Source organism: Lonchura striata, chromosome 20, assembly GCF_050655825.1.
Source record: "Lonchura striata isolate lonStrDom1 chromosome 20, ASM5065582v1, whole genome shotgun sequence".
NCBI lineage: Eukaryota > Metazoa > Chordata > Aves > Passeriformes > Estrildidae > Lonchura > Lonchura striata.
In genome coordinates this window covers 6,630,285-6,645,728 of record NC_140722.1, presented here as the reverse complement: position 1 = coordinate 6,645,728, position 15,444 = coordinate 6,630,285, and the positions used below count along the sequence as shown (strand labels likewise).

The 15,444-nt window shown below is 52.7% G+C and overlaps 2 protein-coding genes across 4 annotated transcripts in view; one reads left to right on the top strand and one right to left on the bottom strand.

Moving 5' to 3' along the window:
* Positions 1-2,000, bottom strand: part of MATN4 (matrilin 4) — a 15,791-nt gene extending 13,791 nt beyond the window's left edge. The window contains exon 1 of one of the 2 annotated variants that reach the window (XM_031506530.3): positions 1,858-2,000. The gene's annotated coding sequence lies outside the window, so the exon portion shown is untranslated. The remainder of the gene's footprint in view (positions 1-1,857) is intronic. The other variant, XM_085558013.1, reaches the window with a different exon arrangement.
* Positions 1-15,444, top strand: part of RBPJL (recombination signal binding protein for immunoglobulin kappa J region like) — a 20,515-nt gene extending 5,071 nt beyond the window's left edge. Inside the window, exons 1-12 of one of the 2 annotated variants that reach the window (XM_085558014.1) lie at positions 1,355-1,612; positions 1,891-1,966; positions 7,858-7,983; positions 9,873-9,943; positions 10,186-10,301; positions 11,134-11,308; positions 11,650-11,787; positions 12,271-12,380; positions 13,620-13,760; positions 14,067-14,222; positions 14,438-14,541; positions 14,963-15,444. In XM_085558014.1, the coding sequence (XP_085414140.1) occupies positions 1,459-1,612; positions 1,891-1,966; positions 7,858-7,983; positions 9,873-9,943; positions 10,186-10,301; positions 11,134-11,308; positions 11,650-11,787; positions 12,271-12,380; positions 13,620-13,760; positions 14,067-14,222; positions 14,438-14,541; positions 14,963-15,236 (1,641 nt within the window). In that variant the 5' untranslated portion in view covers positions 1,355-1,458 and the 3' untranslated portion in view covers positions 15,237-15,444. Of the gene's footprint in view, positions 1-1,354; positions 1,613-1,890; positions 1,967-7,857; positions 7,984-9,872; positions 9,944-10,185; positions 10,302-11,133; positions 11,309-11,649; positions 11,788-12,270; positions 12,381-13,619; positions 13,761-14,066; positions 14,223-14,437; positions 14,542-14,962 lie in introns of those variants that run through there. The other variant, XM_031506578.3, reaches the window with a different exon arrangement.

Sequence of the window (15,444 nt, the reverse complement as noted above, 5' to 3'; positions counted from 1 at the left end):
TGCTCCAGAGCGAACAAAGGGGCCCCTATTGGAAACTTTAAAGATGTTTAAACAAAGACTTCTCTTGAAAACCTTTAACCCCTAATGCCAACCTCGAGGGAAACGCTATGTTATGAGCAATGGGAGCACAAACATCTTCTGTGACCACAGATTGCTACAACGGGCTGCCTTGTTGGCCACAGCTCCTCTGTTTGCTACAGCTGCCAACCAGGGCAGCTCCCGAGCCCATCTTGTACTGAGCACATACGGTTTCTTTAATTCTTCAACAACAAACAAAAGTTACAACTTCCACAAGAATCAACAACAGCTTTTTCCCATTGGATGCAGCAATACCCAGCCTGCTTCGATAAAAAGTGTAATTTTACTGCAAAACACCAAGATCGGCCCTGTGGTTTCCAGAGGGAAATTTGCATTTTGGATGAGGCTGAATTTATCCATATCCTGGTGGCAAATATCAAGGCTGAGATCTGAGAGATTTCCCCACACACGGCTTTTTGCTGCTATCAGCAGCAATCTAATGAATTCCTGCAGCGATCGCAAGAATCTACTTGTGAAATTCTGCCCATGAAATGCAATTTCTACTTGTTATTGAGAACCCGCACACTCACTGCCTGGGATTAATTGCTCCTGTCCTTGAAAAAATAAAAAACTTTACTATCAAGAGATGATACAGAGGGTCCCACAGGGAGGGGTCCCAAAGGGAGAACTTCATCATAACTTTATAAATAATGTGGGTTTAAGTGAAGCAAAAATCCAGTGTGATTAAGCAAAAGAGGTAAATCCCTGTGCCTTGTCTCAGAGTCGAGGCTGAGAACAGGTCCCTCTCATGGACCCTTCTCCCCTCAGTCCCACTGCACACATGGTGGCTTCCACTGACACGGGACAGTCCCATTTCCCTGCCAGCCTCCTCAGCCACACCAGTTCCCACTCTGCAGCCTGCCTCCTGAGTGGATTCAGCAGCTCTCTGCTCCACAGCAAAGGCTGTCCCTGCAGAATGAGGGGCAAAACCCCAGCAGAGCACACACCACCACACGGCGTGTCTGCTCAGCTCCGCTTTGCTCACTGAATGCGTGTCCGCACAAATGCGGCGAGTGCAGAATAATCTGGTTTTCCAAACAACTTTTCCCATGCAATTGCTTGGAACAGGAGTGCCCAAAGCTAATTTTATCCTGTGAAACAGTTGGAATGATAAGCTGAAGGTGGGTGATTGCTTGTGCAAACGAGTATGCACAGACCCAATTTTCCAGTCGTGCAGAAACGGTGCATAACAAAGTTAGGGTACACTTCTGAGCTTATCTTTCTGCAGGACCTCGATCCCCTGCTGCTCAGTACGCTTTGCCCAGGTGTACCAGACCTTATTATTCTCTGCTAAGAGATCCTCGGTTGTATAAGCAGGGACCTGCCTGACAGGTAGGCAAAAGGTGAGCAGGGCAGGCAGCCTGAGCGATCCAGACAGCGATGAGTCCACATGGCTCACACATCACCGAGCGGTCCCATGCCCCGGCTGCCCCACCGAACGCACCCTGGCACCGCTGCGGGGACCAAGCCCGTGCAGCCGGGGGTCGGGAAGGCTCCAGCCCACAGATGGGAGGAAAAATCCTTTGGGGCGAAGGTTCTGCTCTTTCCCTCCTCCCGGCTTTGCTTTCTGCTCCTGACGCCCAGGATCGCCGCTCCCCTTCCTGCCAGCCCCGCTCCAGGGAAAAGCCCCCTCGGAGGCTGCCAAAACCCGCGGCAGCGCTCGGCGCTGCGCACAGCCCCGCCGCGCCGGGCCGGGATCGGGACCGGGATCAGTATCGGGATTGTGATCGGGACCGGGATCAGGACCGGGACGGGGATCGGGACCGGGACCGGACTCACCGCACCCTCCTCTCCTCTGCTCTCGTCCCGCAGGGGCGGCGCTGCCCGCGGAGCCCCTCACTCAGCCGTGCCGGCCGCGGAGCCGCTCCCCGCCGCGCTGCTGGCTCAGGTACGCGGTGCGGGCGGTGCGGGGCGGCGGCGGGGCCCCGCGGCTTTAACGGGGCGGGGGAGCGGGGGGGCGGCGGGGCGGGCACGGCCCGGCCCCGGGGCAGCGCTGGCAGGGGGCTCCGGCCGCCCGTGCCGCGGGGGGCTCGGGGCGCCCGCCCCGCCGGGCGCGGCCCCGCGGGAGCTGCGCGCAGGTGGAGCCGGCACCGGAGGGTGCGCGGCCCGGGGGCTCACCGGCGTGGAGGGCCCTGCTGCTTTATGGTTTTGGTTTTCTTTTTTCTTTATTTTTCTCTATTTTTTCATTTTATATCCCTTTATTTCTCTTTTAATTTTTTTCTTTATTTTCTCTATTTTATTGTTCTTTTTTATGTTTTTGATATTTTACGTTCTCTTATCTATTTTTTTATCCTTTTGCTTTTTTTCCCTTTGTTTTATATTTTTATTACCTTCTTTTTAAAAAATATTTCTTCTACCCTTTTGTTGTCTCTTCCTCTGCTGGGGGAATGCACCTGGGAACCCCATAAACTCAAAAGTTAATGGAAAAGGAGAGTCTAAACTTAATATCCATTTGACCTGCAATGTCCTGGAAGTTTAGGAACATCAGCAGGTAGTGGCTGCAATGTGGGGAGGTGAGTTAGAACCAGGAGACTGCAGACCAGAGCTTGGAGGGCAGCAGAGCTTCAGGTTAAGCTTCCATCAAGAAAGTCAACTGATGTGCATTGGAGATCAACAGCAGAGGCTTCTTAGAAACCCACAAATAGACCTTCCAGTCCTCCACCTCTCCCAGCACTTAGATCAATCTGGTGGTGGCAGGAACCACCTTTATTGCTTTATAGGACTGTGTTGTGGCACTTTAACAGAACTTCCCTTCCTCTTTGCACATGAGGAACAGAGAAAGGAGACTCCAGGAAATCACCCCCACTGTCTGAATTTTCTAGCAGACTTGCCAATACTGCATTATCAAACTTGGGCATTTTGGGGGTGCTGGTGCTGCTGGGGTGCCCACCCCAGCTGGCTCTTGCTCCCTGCAGAGCTCACTGCCACTGGCTTTTTGTGCTTCCTGCTCTCGGCCGCTGTTTGCTCTTGGTGTGGTCGATAAATCCCCCAGGCCTAGAAAAGGCTGAATTTCACTTGTGTGTGCAGTGAGGAAAATACAGGATTTATAAATACCCATGCATATACAAGGGCTGTGGGTTGGGTTGGTCTGGATTAAAGGAGGTATTGAAAAATGAGGGAAGCCAGAAACTGCAGGCTTCTCATTTCTGTGATTTCTAATGGCTTTTCCTTTTGCATAAACATTGCATTGACTCCATACCCAAGAGCACTGCAGGCATTTTCTTCCCTGATCTGCACAAAATATAACCTAGACCTCTAAAATGGATATTTTTTATTAGGATGTTTGGTTTCCCCAAACTGAGGGAAGAACAGTTGCCCTCTGTGGCAGCAAGTCCCCAGCAAGCTTCAGGGCAGCTGTGTCCTGAGCAAACCACAGCTCCTTTTCTGGGGGGAAAAGCAGCAAGTTAATTTTCTGCATTTTAATTCAGTGCTACCTGCACTTGGGGACACTGTTACTGTGAGTTACAGTTCTTGTATAAAAGGTGATTTGAAGACCCAGTTTTTAAACAATAGCTGCCAGGATTGTATTTTGGTCTCCAGAGTTGGGAACTTTCATTCCCAGGGGACCAAATATATCAGATGCCTTCCTGAGCTGGTGGAGCTCACTGAACTGAAAAGGAGCAGGGCAGAGGGCAGTTTGCTTCTCCCAGTGCCTGTAAAGCACTTTTTCTTCTGCTGCGGTTGCCCAAGGGTGTGCACACTGAAGGTGATGTGTGGAGCAGGGTATGTCCCACACAGGGAGCAGAGTTCCCCAGCTGGAGGCAGGACAAAGCACTGAGTGATGCCCCTAAACACTTGCTGCTGGCAGGGAGAGGGATAATTTTCAGCTGTGGAGTTAAACATCAGTTCTCCTAAAATCAGCAAAGGGACTGTGGGGTCCAACCTTAGCAAAGCCTCTCGGCGCCTGCTTGGGCTCCCTGTGTGCCCACATGAAACAGCCCTTTGCAAGGTGGTCCAGCTGTGTGTCTCCTGTGGAAAGCACACAGAGACTCCTCCTTTTCTGCTTCATTTCCCATGGGAGAGGGCACAGCAACCCAGCCAGGGCTTGCAAATCCCCCTGAGGTACCCTGGGTCTCTCCCGCCTCAAGCAGCAGGGCAGAGCCACCCTAGAGATGTACCACAAACGCACTCACCCTCTCCTGAGGCACATCCTGACCCAAAGCAAAGGGAAAGCCTTGGTAAGCAGTGCCAGGCTGAGCAGGGAAGGGGAAAGGCTTACAGAAACCAGTGTAGGAGAAAGGTGGTGGATCCCCCCTTGCCCCCCCACCTTTTACTACATAATGCCCAACTGTGTGGAGAGCAGCTGAGCCCCAGCCAAGACTCAGGCTCTGAAAAGGCAGCTTTTAGTGAGAGCTGTAAGAGCCCAGCCCGTGTGGTGCTGCTAACATGACACTGAACTAACACTGCACTACAACCTAAGCATTTTAATAATTTAATATAATAAATGTCAGAAGGAGTGAATAATTCTCTGTAACCCTGAGGAGGCTGTAGGTGCCAGAAGGAGCCAAGTGGGCATACTGGGCTGCTTTAGCAATAGCCCTTTGACTCTCTGAAGATAAATTTATACTGCATGATGGATGCTGGGTGGTCGCCTCTGTGGGTAGAATGGCAAGCACTGTTCAGAAGTGTGTCACTGACACAATTTAGCCCCAAAATTTGGAAGGCAAGGGCTGCAGAGAATGGACAAAGAAAAGAAAGCCAAGTTTCTAGGCAGTTGTTCTTCCAGCTGGACATCAAATCTGAAGAGCTCCTGTCTGTTTGCCTGCCTTTGGCATGCACATTCCCCCTTCAAGCAGTAGGTAGCACATGGGTAGCTGTTCCAGAAGGCTCTTTAATAAGCTCCAGGCAGTGACCCACGTGCCTCTGGAATTATGTATGGGTGGCAGGGAGCAGTGATACGTGCACAAGCCTGGCCCTGCCCTGAGCCAGTGCTGTGGGAGGCTCTGCAGAGCAGGCATTGCTGCTGCCCACGCTGTCAGCACACGTCTTAATCCACAGGTTTTGGCAATTTGCTCCTGAACACTCCCTGCCCTCCATGCCAGGCTGCTCCATACTTTGCCAAGGGGTTAATGGCAGGGGAGCCCCACAGGGAGACCCCAAGCTCTAGGATGGGGAGTGGTGACAGCTTTGGTGACACTAGCAGGGATGGAGCATGTGACTTTGCAGCTGAGACACAAAGACCCAAAGCTATACTCCTAATTTTACACAGCACACTGAACGATGAGACTCACCAGGAAAAAATTCACACACCCAGCCTGGTTCTTCCCTGCTGTGTGCCTGTTGTCTCTGACAAACTGAGGGTGAAATGCTACTGAATGGAGCCAGCAAGGTTCAGTACTCATTTAACAGTATGTTGCATTTGTGTAAAAGGGTATCCAGGGTCAGGCAAATTTCCTTGATACATTTCCACATTTATCCCAATCATAATTAGTTGTTGTGAAAACAAAAACAAAAACAACAACAACAACAAAAAAAAACCCAAAAAAAAGAAAGAAAAAAACAGCAAAAGCAACCAACCAACCAAAAAAAAAAAAAAAAAAAGGCAAAACCCAAAACAAACCCACATTTTTGCTGAGAGATTCCCAAATAGTGCTTTTATATGAAGGGAAAAATAGCAAAGGCGGATCAAAGCTGAAATCACACCATTGCTTGGCAGCCGAGGAGTGAAACAGCTGCAGATTGCCATTATGGAAAAAGATTAAATAACTTTCTTATGGGATCACTTTGGCTGTTGAAAGATATAAATTGGCTAGAAAGTGGAGTGAAACCTCAGCAATACTAGTGACCCACCCTGAAGCAGCCACGGTGGGATGCTGGTTGATAAAAATCTGCTTCAGTGTGCTGGAGCAGGAGTCTCCCAGCACCTCGATGGAGAGAACAGGCACAGCCCTGGCCAAGGAGCTCCTCCTGCTTTGCCATGAGTGCTGTGGGGTGAGCCAGGGCTAAGCCCAGAGCCCTGTGCTGGCAGCAGCTCTGGGGCTGCCACAAGAGCAGAGCCTGGTGGCAGCCTGTGCTCTGCAGTCAGGAATGGCCATAAAACATTCATTTTCCAGGCACAGAGTAGCAGTTAATGCTGTGGGTGGCACTGACACTGGCCCTGGCTGTAAATCTGATTCTGGCAGGGCTCTGTTGATTTATGTTTACTGGTGATCCAGCTAACACATCTAGGATAAGGAACTGGGAACAAGGAGGGCAGGAGATTGTATTGCCCCTCTGTGACCAACAGAGCACGTCTGTGCAGTGCAAAGTGTCAGGTCCCCATGGCACTGCTCAGAGAACACACGGGGTATGTGTTTGCTTGTATGGGACAAGTGTTTTTCTTCCTCATACAACAGCAGAGCATCAGCTCCATCCAAGGGTGGGAAAGCTGGCACTGAAGTGATATGTGTTTAAAGTGAATTGCAACATGGGTGCTAAAAGCTGTAAGGGGCACAGCCTTTTTAAAGTGTTGCACTGGGAAGAGCAGAGTTGGCAGGCAAGCTCTTCTAGCAGGTCGCTTGGGATGACTGCTTGTAGATTCTCTCCCTGGGAGCTTGCTCTGGCCTCTGAGCCCAGAGGAGCTCACCACAAGGAGCCTGTCTTGGGGTGATGGCAGACTTACCTCTCTTGACACCTCTGATCATTTATGCTCTCAACTTTTCTCAATTTCTAGCCCACTTAAGAGGAAGAGAGACTGTGTTTAAAGGGAATGCTCCCCTGCAGATCTCTTACAAGTTCCTCCTTGGGTGGCCATGGCTGATGCCCCTAGTGTCACCCCTTTTCCTCCAAGTCATCCCCTAGAGCTGCCCTCAGTCCCCAGATGCTCTCTCACAGTTACTCTGTGTTGTGTTTTCCACTGTGGCTGAGGCTTCACAGCCTTCTCTGGCCACTGCTTACACCTGTCTCAGATAGGAGAGTCATTAACCAGGCTGGGACTTTCTACAGGAGAATGTTCCTGGTGGCCACATTGACAGATGTGCCAAGGAGGGACTCCTACACAGGCATCTCCTCTTCCTTCTCCTCTGGTTTCATCTTATCCAGTCAAATATCCCAAACTCAGGGAATGCTCCTGTCCCAGACTCAGGGGGTTTAGGGCCTGTCAGCAGGGCAGGAGCTGGTGTTGTCAGAGAGTGGTCTCAGCTCCTCTGAAGGCTCCACAGCTGAGATTCCAGAGCTCTCCCCCCTTGCACTCCCCAGTCCTTGGCACACGTGTCCCAGGTGGCAGAGCAGGGCATCTCAGACCCACCTCATCTCTCTCCAGCTGGTTAACACCCAACCTACCGAGTTAGCAGAGTTAAATGCCAGGTGCCTGGGAACTCATTCTAGTTAATAGAGCAGAAACAATCAGCAGAACCACCTACTCCCTAGGTCTGAAAGAAAAATGCAGCTATTTTCACCCAACACCCCTTGCAGAAGGCAACGAGTTGCTCCACCTCGCATGACAGCTCCCCAGCTGCACTCACAGCTCAGCAGCATCACATCCCAGCTCACACAAAAGCCATACAGCAGCAAGCACATCAGGCTGAAAAAGAAATTCATAATCAGTTAGAGCACAGCCACTATTGCATGGGGCTGGAAGTCTTAGGGTGGCAAACTGATGAAGTTATTCCATTCTCCAAACTTTCTGGTTTTCATTGCCAGCCCCATTCTTAGAGCAGCTGAACTGCAGTTCTTTCTGATGGAAAAGCCTTTCCACCTTCCCCACCCCATCAGGCTGGGCATGGAGGGAGCTCCTTGCCCCTGCAGGGCTGGGCAGAGCTGGCTCTGGTGCCACAGTGCCAGGGAAATTGTGTCTTGTAGAGCCAACCCGTACCAAGGCAGCCTGCTCCAGGATGGCGTCAGGAGGTACCTGCAGCTGCCAGCAGACCAGACAGTGCTGATCCTGCACGCCAAAGTCGCACAGAAATCCTACGGCAACGAGAAAAGGTGGGAGATTGTCAGCACAACGGGCCAGGACTGGGCAATTAGTGACATTGTCTCCATGTGGCTGATTATTATTTATTAAGAAACCCACACTTTTATACCCTAGTTCTCTACAGGTTGATCTAATTGGTCCTCCAATCCAAACACCATCACCATTGGTCAATTAAGAAACCACCCTTTGGTAAAAAAATCTCCATAACACATTCCGCATGTTCACAATACCAGGTGCAGCAAGTTGAGATAAGAATTGTTTCTCATTCTTTTCTCTGATCTTCTCACAAACTTCCCAGAAAAATGCCTGGAAAGTTGTGTGTTTCTTTCTGTGGCCAGAGAGCTGCTGCCACAAGAGATAGCCCCAGCTTCCCTGATAGCCACTTCTAAACCCAACTACCTAAAGCTTGATTTCAGCCTTGCTGGATTTCACAGATCTAAGCTGGTGAAGCAAATTATCCCCTCTGCATTCACTCATGACATCTTTACATCCAAAGCCATCATTTAGTCTCCATGAACTGAATAACACAAGAAAGGTATTAGCTCCAGCCTGCATCCATCCCAGCAAAATATTCTCAGTGGTAGGTTCTTGCCATGAAGTGGTAAAGAAAGACAAAGTAAAAGAATTCAAGATTCTATTCAAATCTCATCCCCCAAGAAGGAAAGGCTAGAGTTTTAACTGCCCTGTAACTCTTGTATTAAAATCTGCATGGCCACAGCAAGGACTGGGGCGTTTTCATCAATTCCAGTGGTCTACAAAAAGCTGCTATTTTTGAAAATCCTTCCCACACTGCAAAAACACCTTGAGGTTCTGGCTTGAATCTCCAAAATTGCCCCTCCCTGGCAGTGACATCAGACTGCGGCACTGCAATGTAATTAATCCTTCATTAATCCTTGGGATATAAATACTGCTCTGTTATTACCGAGTATGGAATAGCTATGAGGTGACGAGCTCAGCCTCCAAGGTGTAACCAGCCAGCCCCCAGCGACCCCAGGAGACAGCTCTGGGATGGGCTGGCTGTGCCTACACAGTTCTCACCACATCCAGTCTCCTGCCAGGAGCTGCTGGTCCACAGGTAAAGAAGTTATTTCAGGGCTGGATCTTCCAGCCAGGAGGGAGCCCTCTCATCACAGCCTCTTTCCTCTGCTCCTGACCCCACACAAGGGATGAGCATGAAAATCAGATGCCAGGTCTGAAAAGGGAGAGAAAAACCTGCACAGAGCTCCCAGGTTAAAGTTTGGAGGTGCTGCTGCCGTTTTCCTTAATAATAGGAGTCAGGGGCCTACACTGTGGCTGAGTTGTTTAAATAAACTTGTACCTCCAGGGCTCCAAAATATCCAACCCCCTGCACTGGTGTTTTCTCTGCTAGTGCTTTACCCAGTATCAATAGAGGATGAATTTACACCATTCACACAAGTGCAAAGACAGTGGAAACCCAAATAAAACACAGGAAAATGGGCTTCCAAACTCCTGGCTATAGATTTATTTGCACTGGGCTCCAGAACTGATTGTGAATGCAAAGTCTGTTCCCAGCCTGCTGAAACTCCCACGTGGCAGTCAGGCAGAGGCAGGGGCTGATGGCTCCCTGTCTTTGGGGGAGCTGGAGGTGGGGGTGCCAGGGTCCCTGTCCTCCCATCCCAGGCCCATCCTGGCACTGGTGGGATCATGGCCACCAGTGGCACCACCAGATGTGGCAGCTGCTGAGGCTGGAACCAGGCCCTGGAGGAGGTGCAGGGCAGAGGGTCCCCAGCCCCTTGCTAAGCTCCGGGGGTGCAGGGTTACCCCCAGTGCTGGCGATCTCCAGTGAAGGTCTCTGCTCTCAGCACAGCCATCCAGCCACTCCCAAGCACCTTTTCAGGGTGCTCAAGGACAGTGAGAAAATGCCCTCTTGTCTCTGCAGGTTTTTCTGTCCCCCACCTTGTGTTTACCTGAGCGGGCCGGGATGGAAGTTAAAGCAGGAGCAGATAAAAGGTGAGCAGAGCCCTGGACCTCTCCTCCCTCCCTTCCTGCACCAAGGAGAGCTGCCCTCTGCCTCTGCAAAGGGGACAGGGAATCTGTTTATGTTGATTTTGGCTCCCCAAACTCCTTTCCTGCTCAAGCCTAAGCCCCCTGAAATCCAGACTCAGGGAGGGCTGGGGCTTGGTCACGTTCTGCTCCTGGAGAAGCTGAGCCTGTGCAGGGGGCTGGAAGGTGCTTCTGCTTGTCTCTTCCAGCCAGGGACCTGGGAGAGGCTGGATTTCGGGTGTGTGGGTACATGGGGCTGGACAGCATGGGCAGCAGCCTGATGGAGACCCAGAAGCTGAGCTTTGAGGAGCAGCCAGATGCAAAGGTAAAGCCTGTGGCTCGCTGGGGCTGTGGGAATCCCCCTCATGCAGGGCCTGGGCTGTCACCAGAACACCCCACACCCTGGGATGTCACACCCTCCCCATCCTCAGAATGTTACGGCTCTTTCTTCCAAGCCATAACTCCCCACTCCCACTCTGCCAGCCTGTTGTGGCATGTGAAGCAATGCAGGCAGCCCAAAGGTCCCTGTCTTTCTCTGGAACCATCTTTTCAGGCCGACAGCCTGTCAAAATCTGCACAGCTCCCCCAGCCCTGGTTCTTTCTCCTGATGTGCAGCTCTGCTGCTTGTTACAAAATGAAAGCCTGGTCCTTCACTTGCAGCTGAACAGCTTAAAAAATGCCCCAGCTGATCCCAAAGTTCAAATCCTTCAGTAGAGCTCTGGCATCTTTTGATTGGAGGGGTAAAAAGGGAGAAAAATCGTTTTCTGGGGTCCCTGAAGAGCACAGAGTCTGAGGCAGGCCAGGAACCTCATAGAAAGAGCCTTTGTCCACAGTGCTTGCCTTGCTGCTAAAGCACAGCATATCGGCCAGGATGAGGGAAACCATAAACCCAGGGTGATTTCTCATGTTATGTGGGATAAATCACACATGAACATTCATTTCCATAAGGAATACTCTGCCCCCAGTGTAAATAAAGCCTCTGCCGATCCCCAGGTCTTCTTTCCACCTGTAATAACATCTCTGGTTGTTTCTCCCTTTAAATGAACCCGGGGCTCATTGAAAGGGCACTATTATGTCCTGGTGGGGTGGTGAGGAGGGAGAGGAGGGCTGGTGGGGCTGGGCTGGAGCTGCTGGCAGCCCCTCCGTGCCCCTGGCAGGGGTTCAGCTGTGCCAAGGCTCTGTACATCTCGGACACGGACAAGCGCAAGCATTTCCGCCTGGTCCTGAAGCTCTTCTTCAGCAACGGGCAGGAGATCGGCACCTTCCACAGCAAACTCATCAAGGTCATCTCCAAGCCCTCGCAGAAGAAGCAGTCCCTGAAGAACACGGACCGTGAGTGGCTCTGTGGGGAGGGAGGTGGGTGCCAGCCCAGCATGGGATGCTCTCTGCTCACAGCTTGGCTCTGGAGTGGTCCAGCCTGGACCCAAAGCCCATGGGAACTCCCAAAAGAGGATGTGTCTCACACAGGGATGTCTCATTTCCAAATGGTTCACCCAGCCCTGATGCCAGTGTGGTTCCCACACCATGGACCTCACCTGCACTCACACAGAAGGGAAGGCTGTGGGGAGGGTGTTGGCTGCTGGGTACCCCAGGAACCAGGGCTTGTCCTCTCTAGGCTTGACAGAGCCATATTCAGTTCTGGCGAGCACTAACCCAGCCACCTCTGCCCACAGTCTGCATTTCCTCAGGCTCCAAAGTGTCCCTGTTCAACCGCCTGCGCTCCCAGACCGTCAGCACCCGGTACCTGTCTGTGGAGGAAGGAGCCTTCACCGCCAGCGCCAGGCAGTGGGCAGCCTTCACCCTCCACCTGGGTAAGAACCCTCGGGTGACACTGATACCACCATGGCCAGGGCTGCCTGCCTCCAGCCCTGGCTCTGCCATCCTGCAAAGGCAGTTCCTGGGGGCAAAAGGCACGGGAATTAGCTTGGGATGCAGGAATCTGGTTCAGTTGCACCTCTGGCCAGCATTCCTGGTGTGCCTCTGGACGTTTCCCGCTGGTTTTGAGGGCACAGGGGCTGTGGCCAGGGCTGTACTGGTCTGGAGGTTTACAAATCCAAGCAAAGGATTGCCTGGAAGAGGCCAGAGCCCAACTGTATTCCTGCCCACATTGCTTCCCTGAAAAGTACTGCATCCCCATCCTGCTCTCCCGGGCCAGGCTGCCAGGGAATGGTGGTGTCTCCAAGCAGTGAGCACGAGCAGATAAAGCAGTAAGAAAGCAGTGGGAGCAGAAGCTGTGCCCAGCAGGGCTGAGCAGCCCCCCGGGCGGTGACTCTGCCTCTCTGCTTCCCGGCCAGCCGAGGAGCGCTGCCCCCGGAGCGAGTTCCCCCTGCGGGAAGGGTACATCCGCTACGGCTCCGTGGTCCAGCTGGTCTGCACGGCCACCGGCGTCACCCTGCCGCCCCTGGTAAGCTCCAGCCCTGCGGGGGTCCTGGGAATCCTTAAAATCAGAGGGTTTGGGGCAAGTTGAGAAAGGCAAGCCCCAGAGACAGCAGAACTGCCATTAGAGCTAAGCAGTAGCCATAAGGTTTGTCAGCAGAAAAGTTATACAAGAAGTAGAAAGTAAGGACAAATAGAACAATGGTCAGTGTATAAATGCTTGGCTAGAATAACTCCCTAAGCTACAGAAAAGTATATCTAGTGAGATATTAAAAAGTTCTAAGCTTAATAACGGAGCTCTGTGCATTGTATCTTAAGGCTTACAAGCAGGTATTGTATCCAAAATAAGCAAGCATTGTTTTAAACAAAGGTACGTGTGCTTATAGTGGTTGGATAGAACTACTGTCAGTGCTGGCAGTATGCTTTTGCTTTGTGTGATTAGTCAAAAAGTTTTTAAAGTAAGTTGAAACATTAAGCTCTTTGTCTGCTGCCTGGGATGTGAGCTGCTGGCATCTTCCCATTGTCATAACCATGTAATGAGACTGATGCTGGAAAATAAACAGCTCGAGATGCGTTCCTCAGCAGCCCCATCCCGTTCATGATTTGTACACAGTCCCCGAGCCAGTGACAGGTGTCAGGCACACAGAGCTGGCTGTCCCACGCCTCCGAGTGGCAGGGCCCTGCCTGGGATCCCTGCCAGGGATCTGTGCTGGAGATCCATGCCTGGGACCCATGCTGGGGATCGGTGCTGGGGTTCCATGCCTGGGATCCATGCCTGGGATCTGTGCTGGGGATCCATGCCTGGGATCCGTGCTGGAGATCCATGCTGGGGATCCATGCTGGGGATCCATGCTGGGGATCCATGCCTGGGATCCATGCTGGGGATCCATGCTGGGGATCCATGCTGGGGATCCATGCTGGGGATCCATGCCTGGGATCCATGCTGGGGATCCATGCTGGGGATCCATGCTGGGGATCCATGCCTGGGTTCCATGCCTGGGATCCATGCCAGGGATCCATCCATGCCTGGGATCCATGCTGGGGATTCATGCTGGGTATCCATGCTGGGATCCATGCCTGGGATCCATGCTGGGATCCATGCCTGGGATCCATGCCGGGGATCCATCCATGCCTGGGATCCATGCTGGGGATTCATGCTGGGTATCCATGCTGGGATCCATGCCTGGGATCCATGCTGGGTTCCATGCTGGGGATCCATGCTGGGATCCATGCCTGGGATCCACGCCGGGGATGCTGCTGCCCACAGATCATCCGGAAGGTGATGAAGCAGTATGCCATGCTGGACGTGGATGAGCCCATCTCCCAGCTCCACAAGTGTGCCTTCCAGCTCCAGGGCAGTGACCGCATGTACCTGTGTCTCTCCACAGACAAAGTGATCCAGTTCCAGGTATGGCAGTGCAGGGGCAGGTGAGGAGCCCAGGGTGCTTGCTGTCATCTCTGCAATCTCCTGTATTGCATCAGGCTGGTGAGCGTGTCACTGGGAGGGGTCTTGCATCCAAACTAAGGCCAGAATCATGGCAAAACTTCAATGGGGACGCTGGAACTGAGGTCTTTGGAAAGAAATCACAATCCCCATTTCCCCATGAGCACAGCAGTCACTTGCTGGAACCAAGACACTGAGGGCAGAAGCCATGCATCCCAGCCCCATTCCATCTCCCCTGCGGCGTGTTTGGAGCTCTGACACTCTCCACAGGCATCTCCCTGCCCAAAGGAAGCCAACCGGGAGCTGCTGAACGACGGCTCGTGCTGGACCATCATCAGCACGGAGACGGTGGAGTACACCTTCAGTGAGAGCCTGGCGTGTGTCCGTGAGCCCGTCAGCCCTGTGCCACTCATTTCTGCCCTGCAGGTGGGCACAGCCACGGGCTGCCCTCTCTGTCACCTGCCTGCCCCTCTCTGTCACCTGCCTGCCTCGTGCCACCTGCTCCTGAGCCCTTGCGCCCCCGTGGCACCTCCCAGTTTTGGGATGCTGTGGGAATGAGATGCACAGGCAGAGCATCCTGTGGGACAAGGGGTCTGGCTTCATAACCCACACAACCCTGCCACGCTCTCTGCCTGTCACAGCTCACAGGTGGTGGGGATGTGGCCATGCTGGAGGTGCAGGGGGAGTATTTCCATGCACACCTCAAGGTCTGGTTCGGAGATGTGGAAGCAGAGACAATGTACAGGTAACATGGACAGGGGAGATGGGCAGGAGGCAGGGAACAGCAGCCAGGTGTGGGCTGTGCAGGGCAGATCTGGGAAGGATGTGGCTGCAGACCTTGGGGACAAGCACACTTGCACTGCCCATCCTGCAGGAGCAAGCATGAGCACTGCAAGCAAAGGCAGGAATGAGTCTGGTGCCTGCTCTCTGCCCTGGCTGCAGTCTGGGGATAGCCATGGGTGAGGGACAACAGGGATTTCAGGGAACTGCAAACAACCAAGCAACCCTGGCAGAGAGGAATGACAGACTGGGAGGAGAGAGGGAACTGGCTGGAGGCTTCACACTGAGCTCCAGGATGGAGGAGAAATGCAGTTACTCACTGCTGGCTGCTCCTGTTAGAACCTTCCCCAGTTAATGCATGTTTTCCTCTCTTGCACTGTTGCCAGGAGCCCCAAGTCCCTTGTGTGTGTCGTCCCTGATGTCTCTGCCTTTGGCAGTGACTGGAGGTGGCTGCGATATCCCATCACGGTCCCGCTCCTGCTGATCAGGGACGATGGCCTCATCTACTCCAGCTCATTCACATTTACCTACACCCCGGAGCAGAGCTGCATCCCAGGGCAGCAGGTCCTCTCAGATGTTCCCCAGGACTCGGACAAATTACTCGACAGCATCCACCAGGAGTTTACCAGGACCAACTTCCACCTCTTCATGCAGACCTAGCAGGCTGGGTGGGCACAGGAAGGGGAACAGCCCTGAGCCATGATGGGGGGCTCATCCAGGGCTTGGGGGGCCCTGCCAAAGGGTCCTCCCTGCTCATCGAACATGCACCATGCTCCTGTGGTTTACTGATTTCTCTCTTTTTCCTGGCAGCATCTGACACTGTTGAGATCTCACATAAGAGCATCAATAAATCAGGCTTGAAGGACTC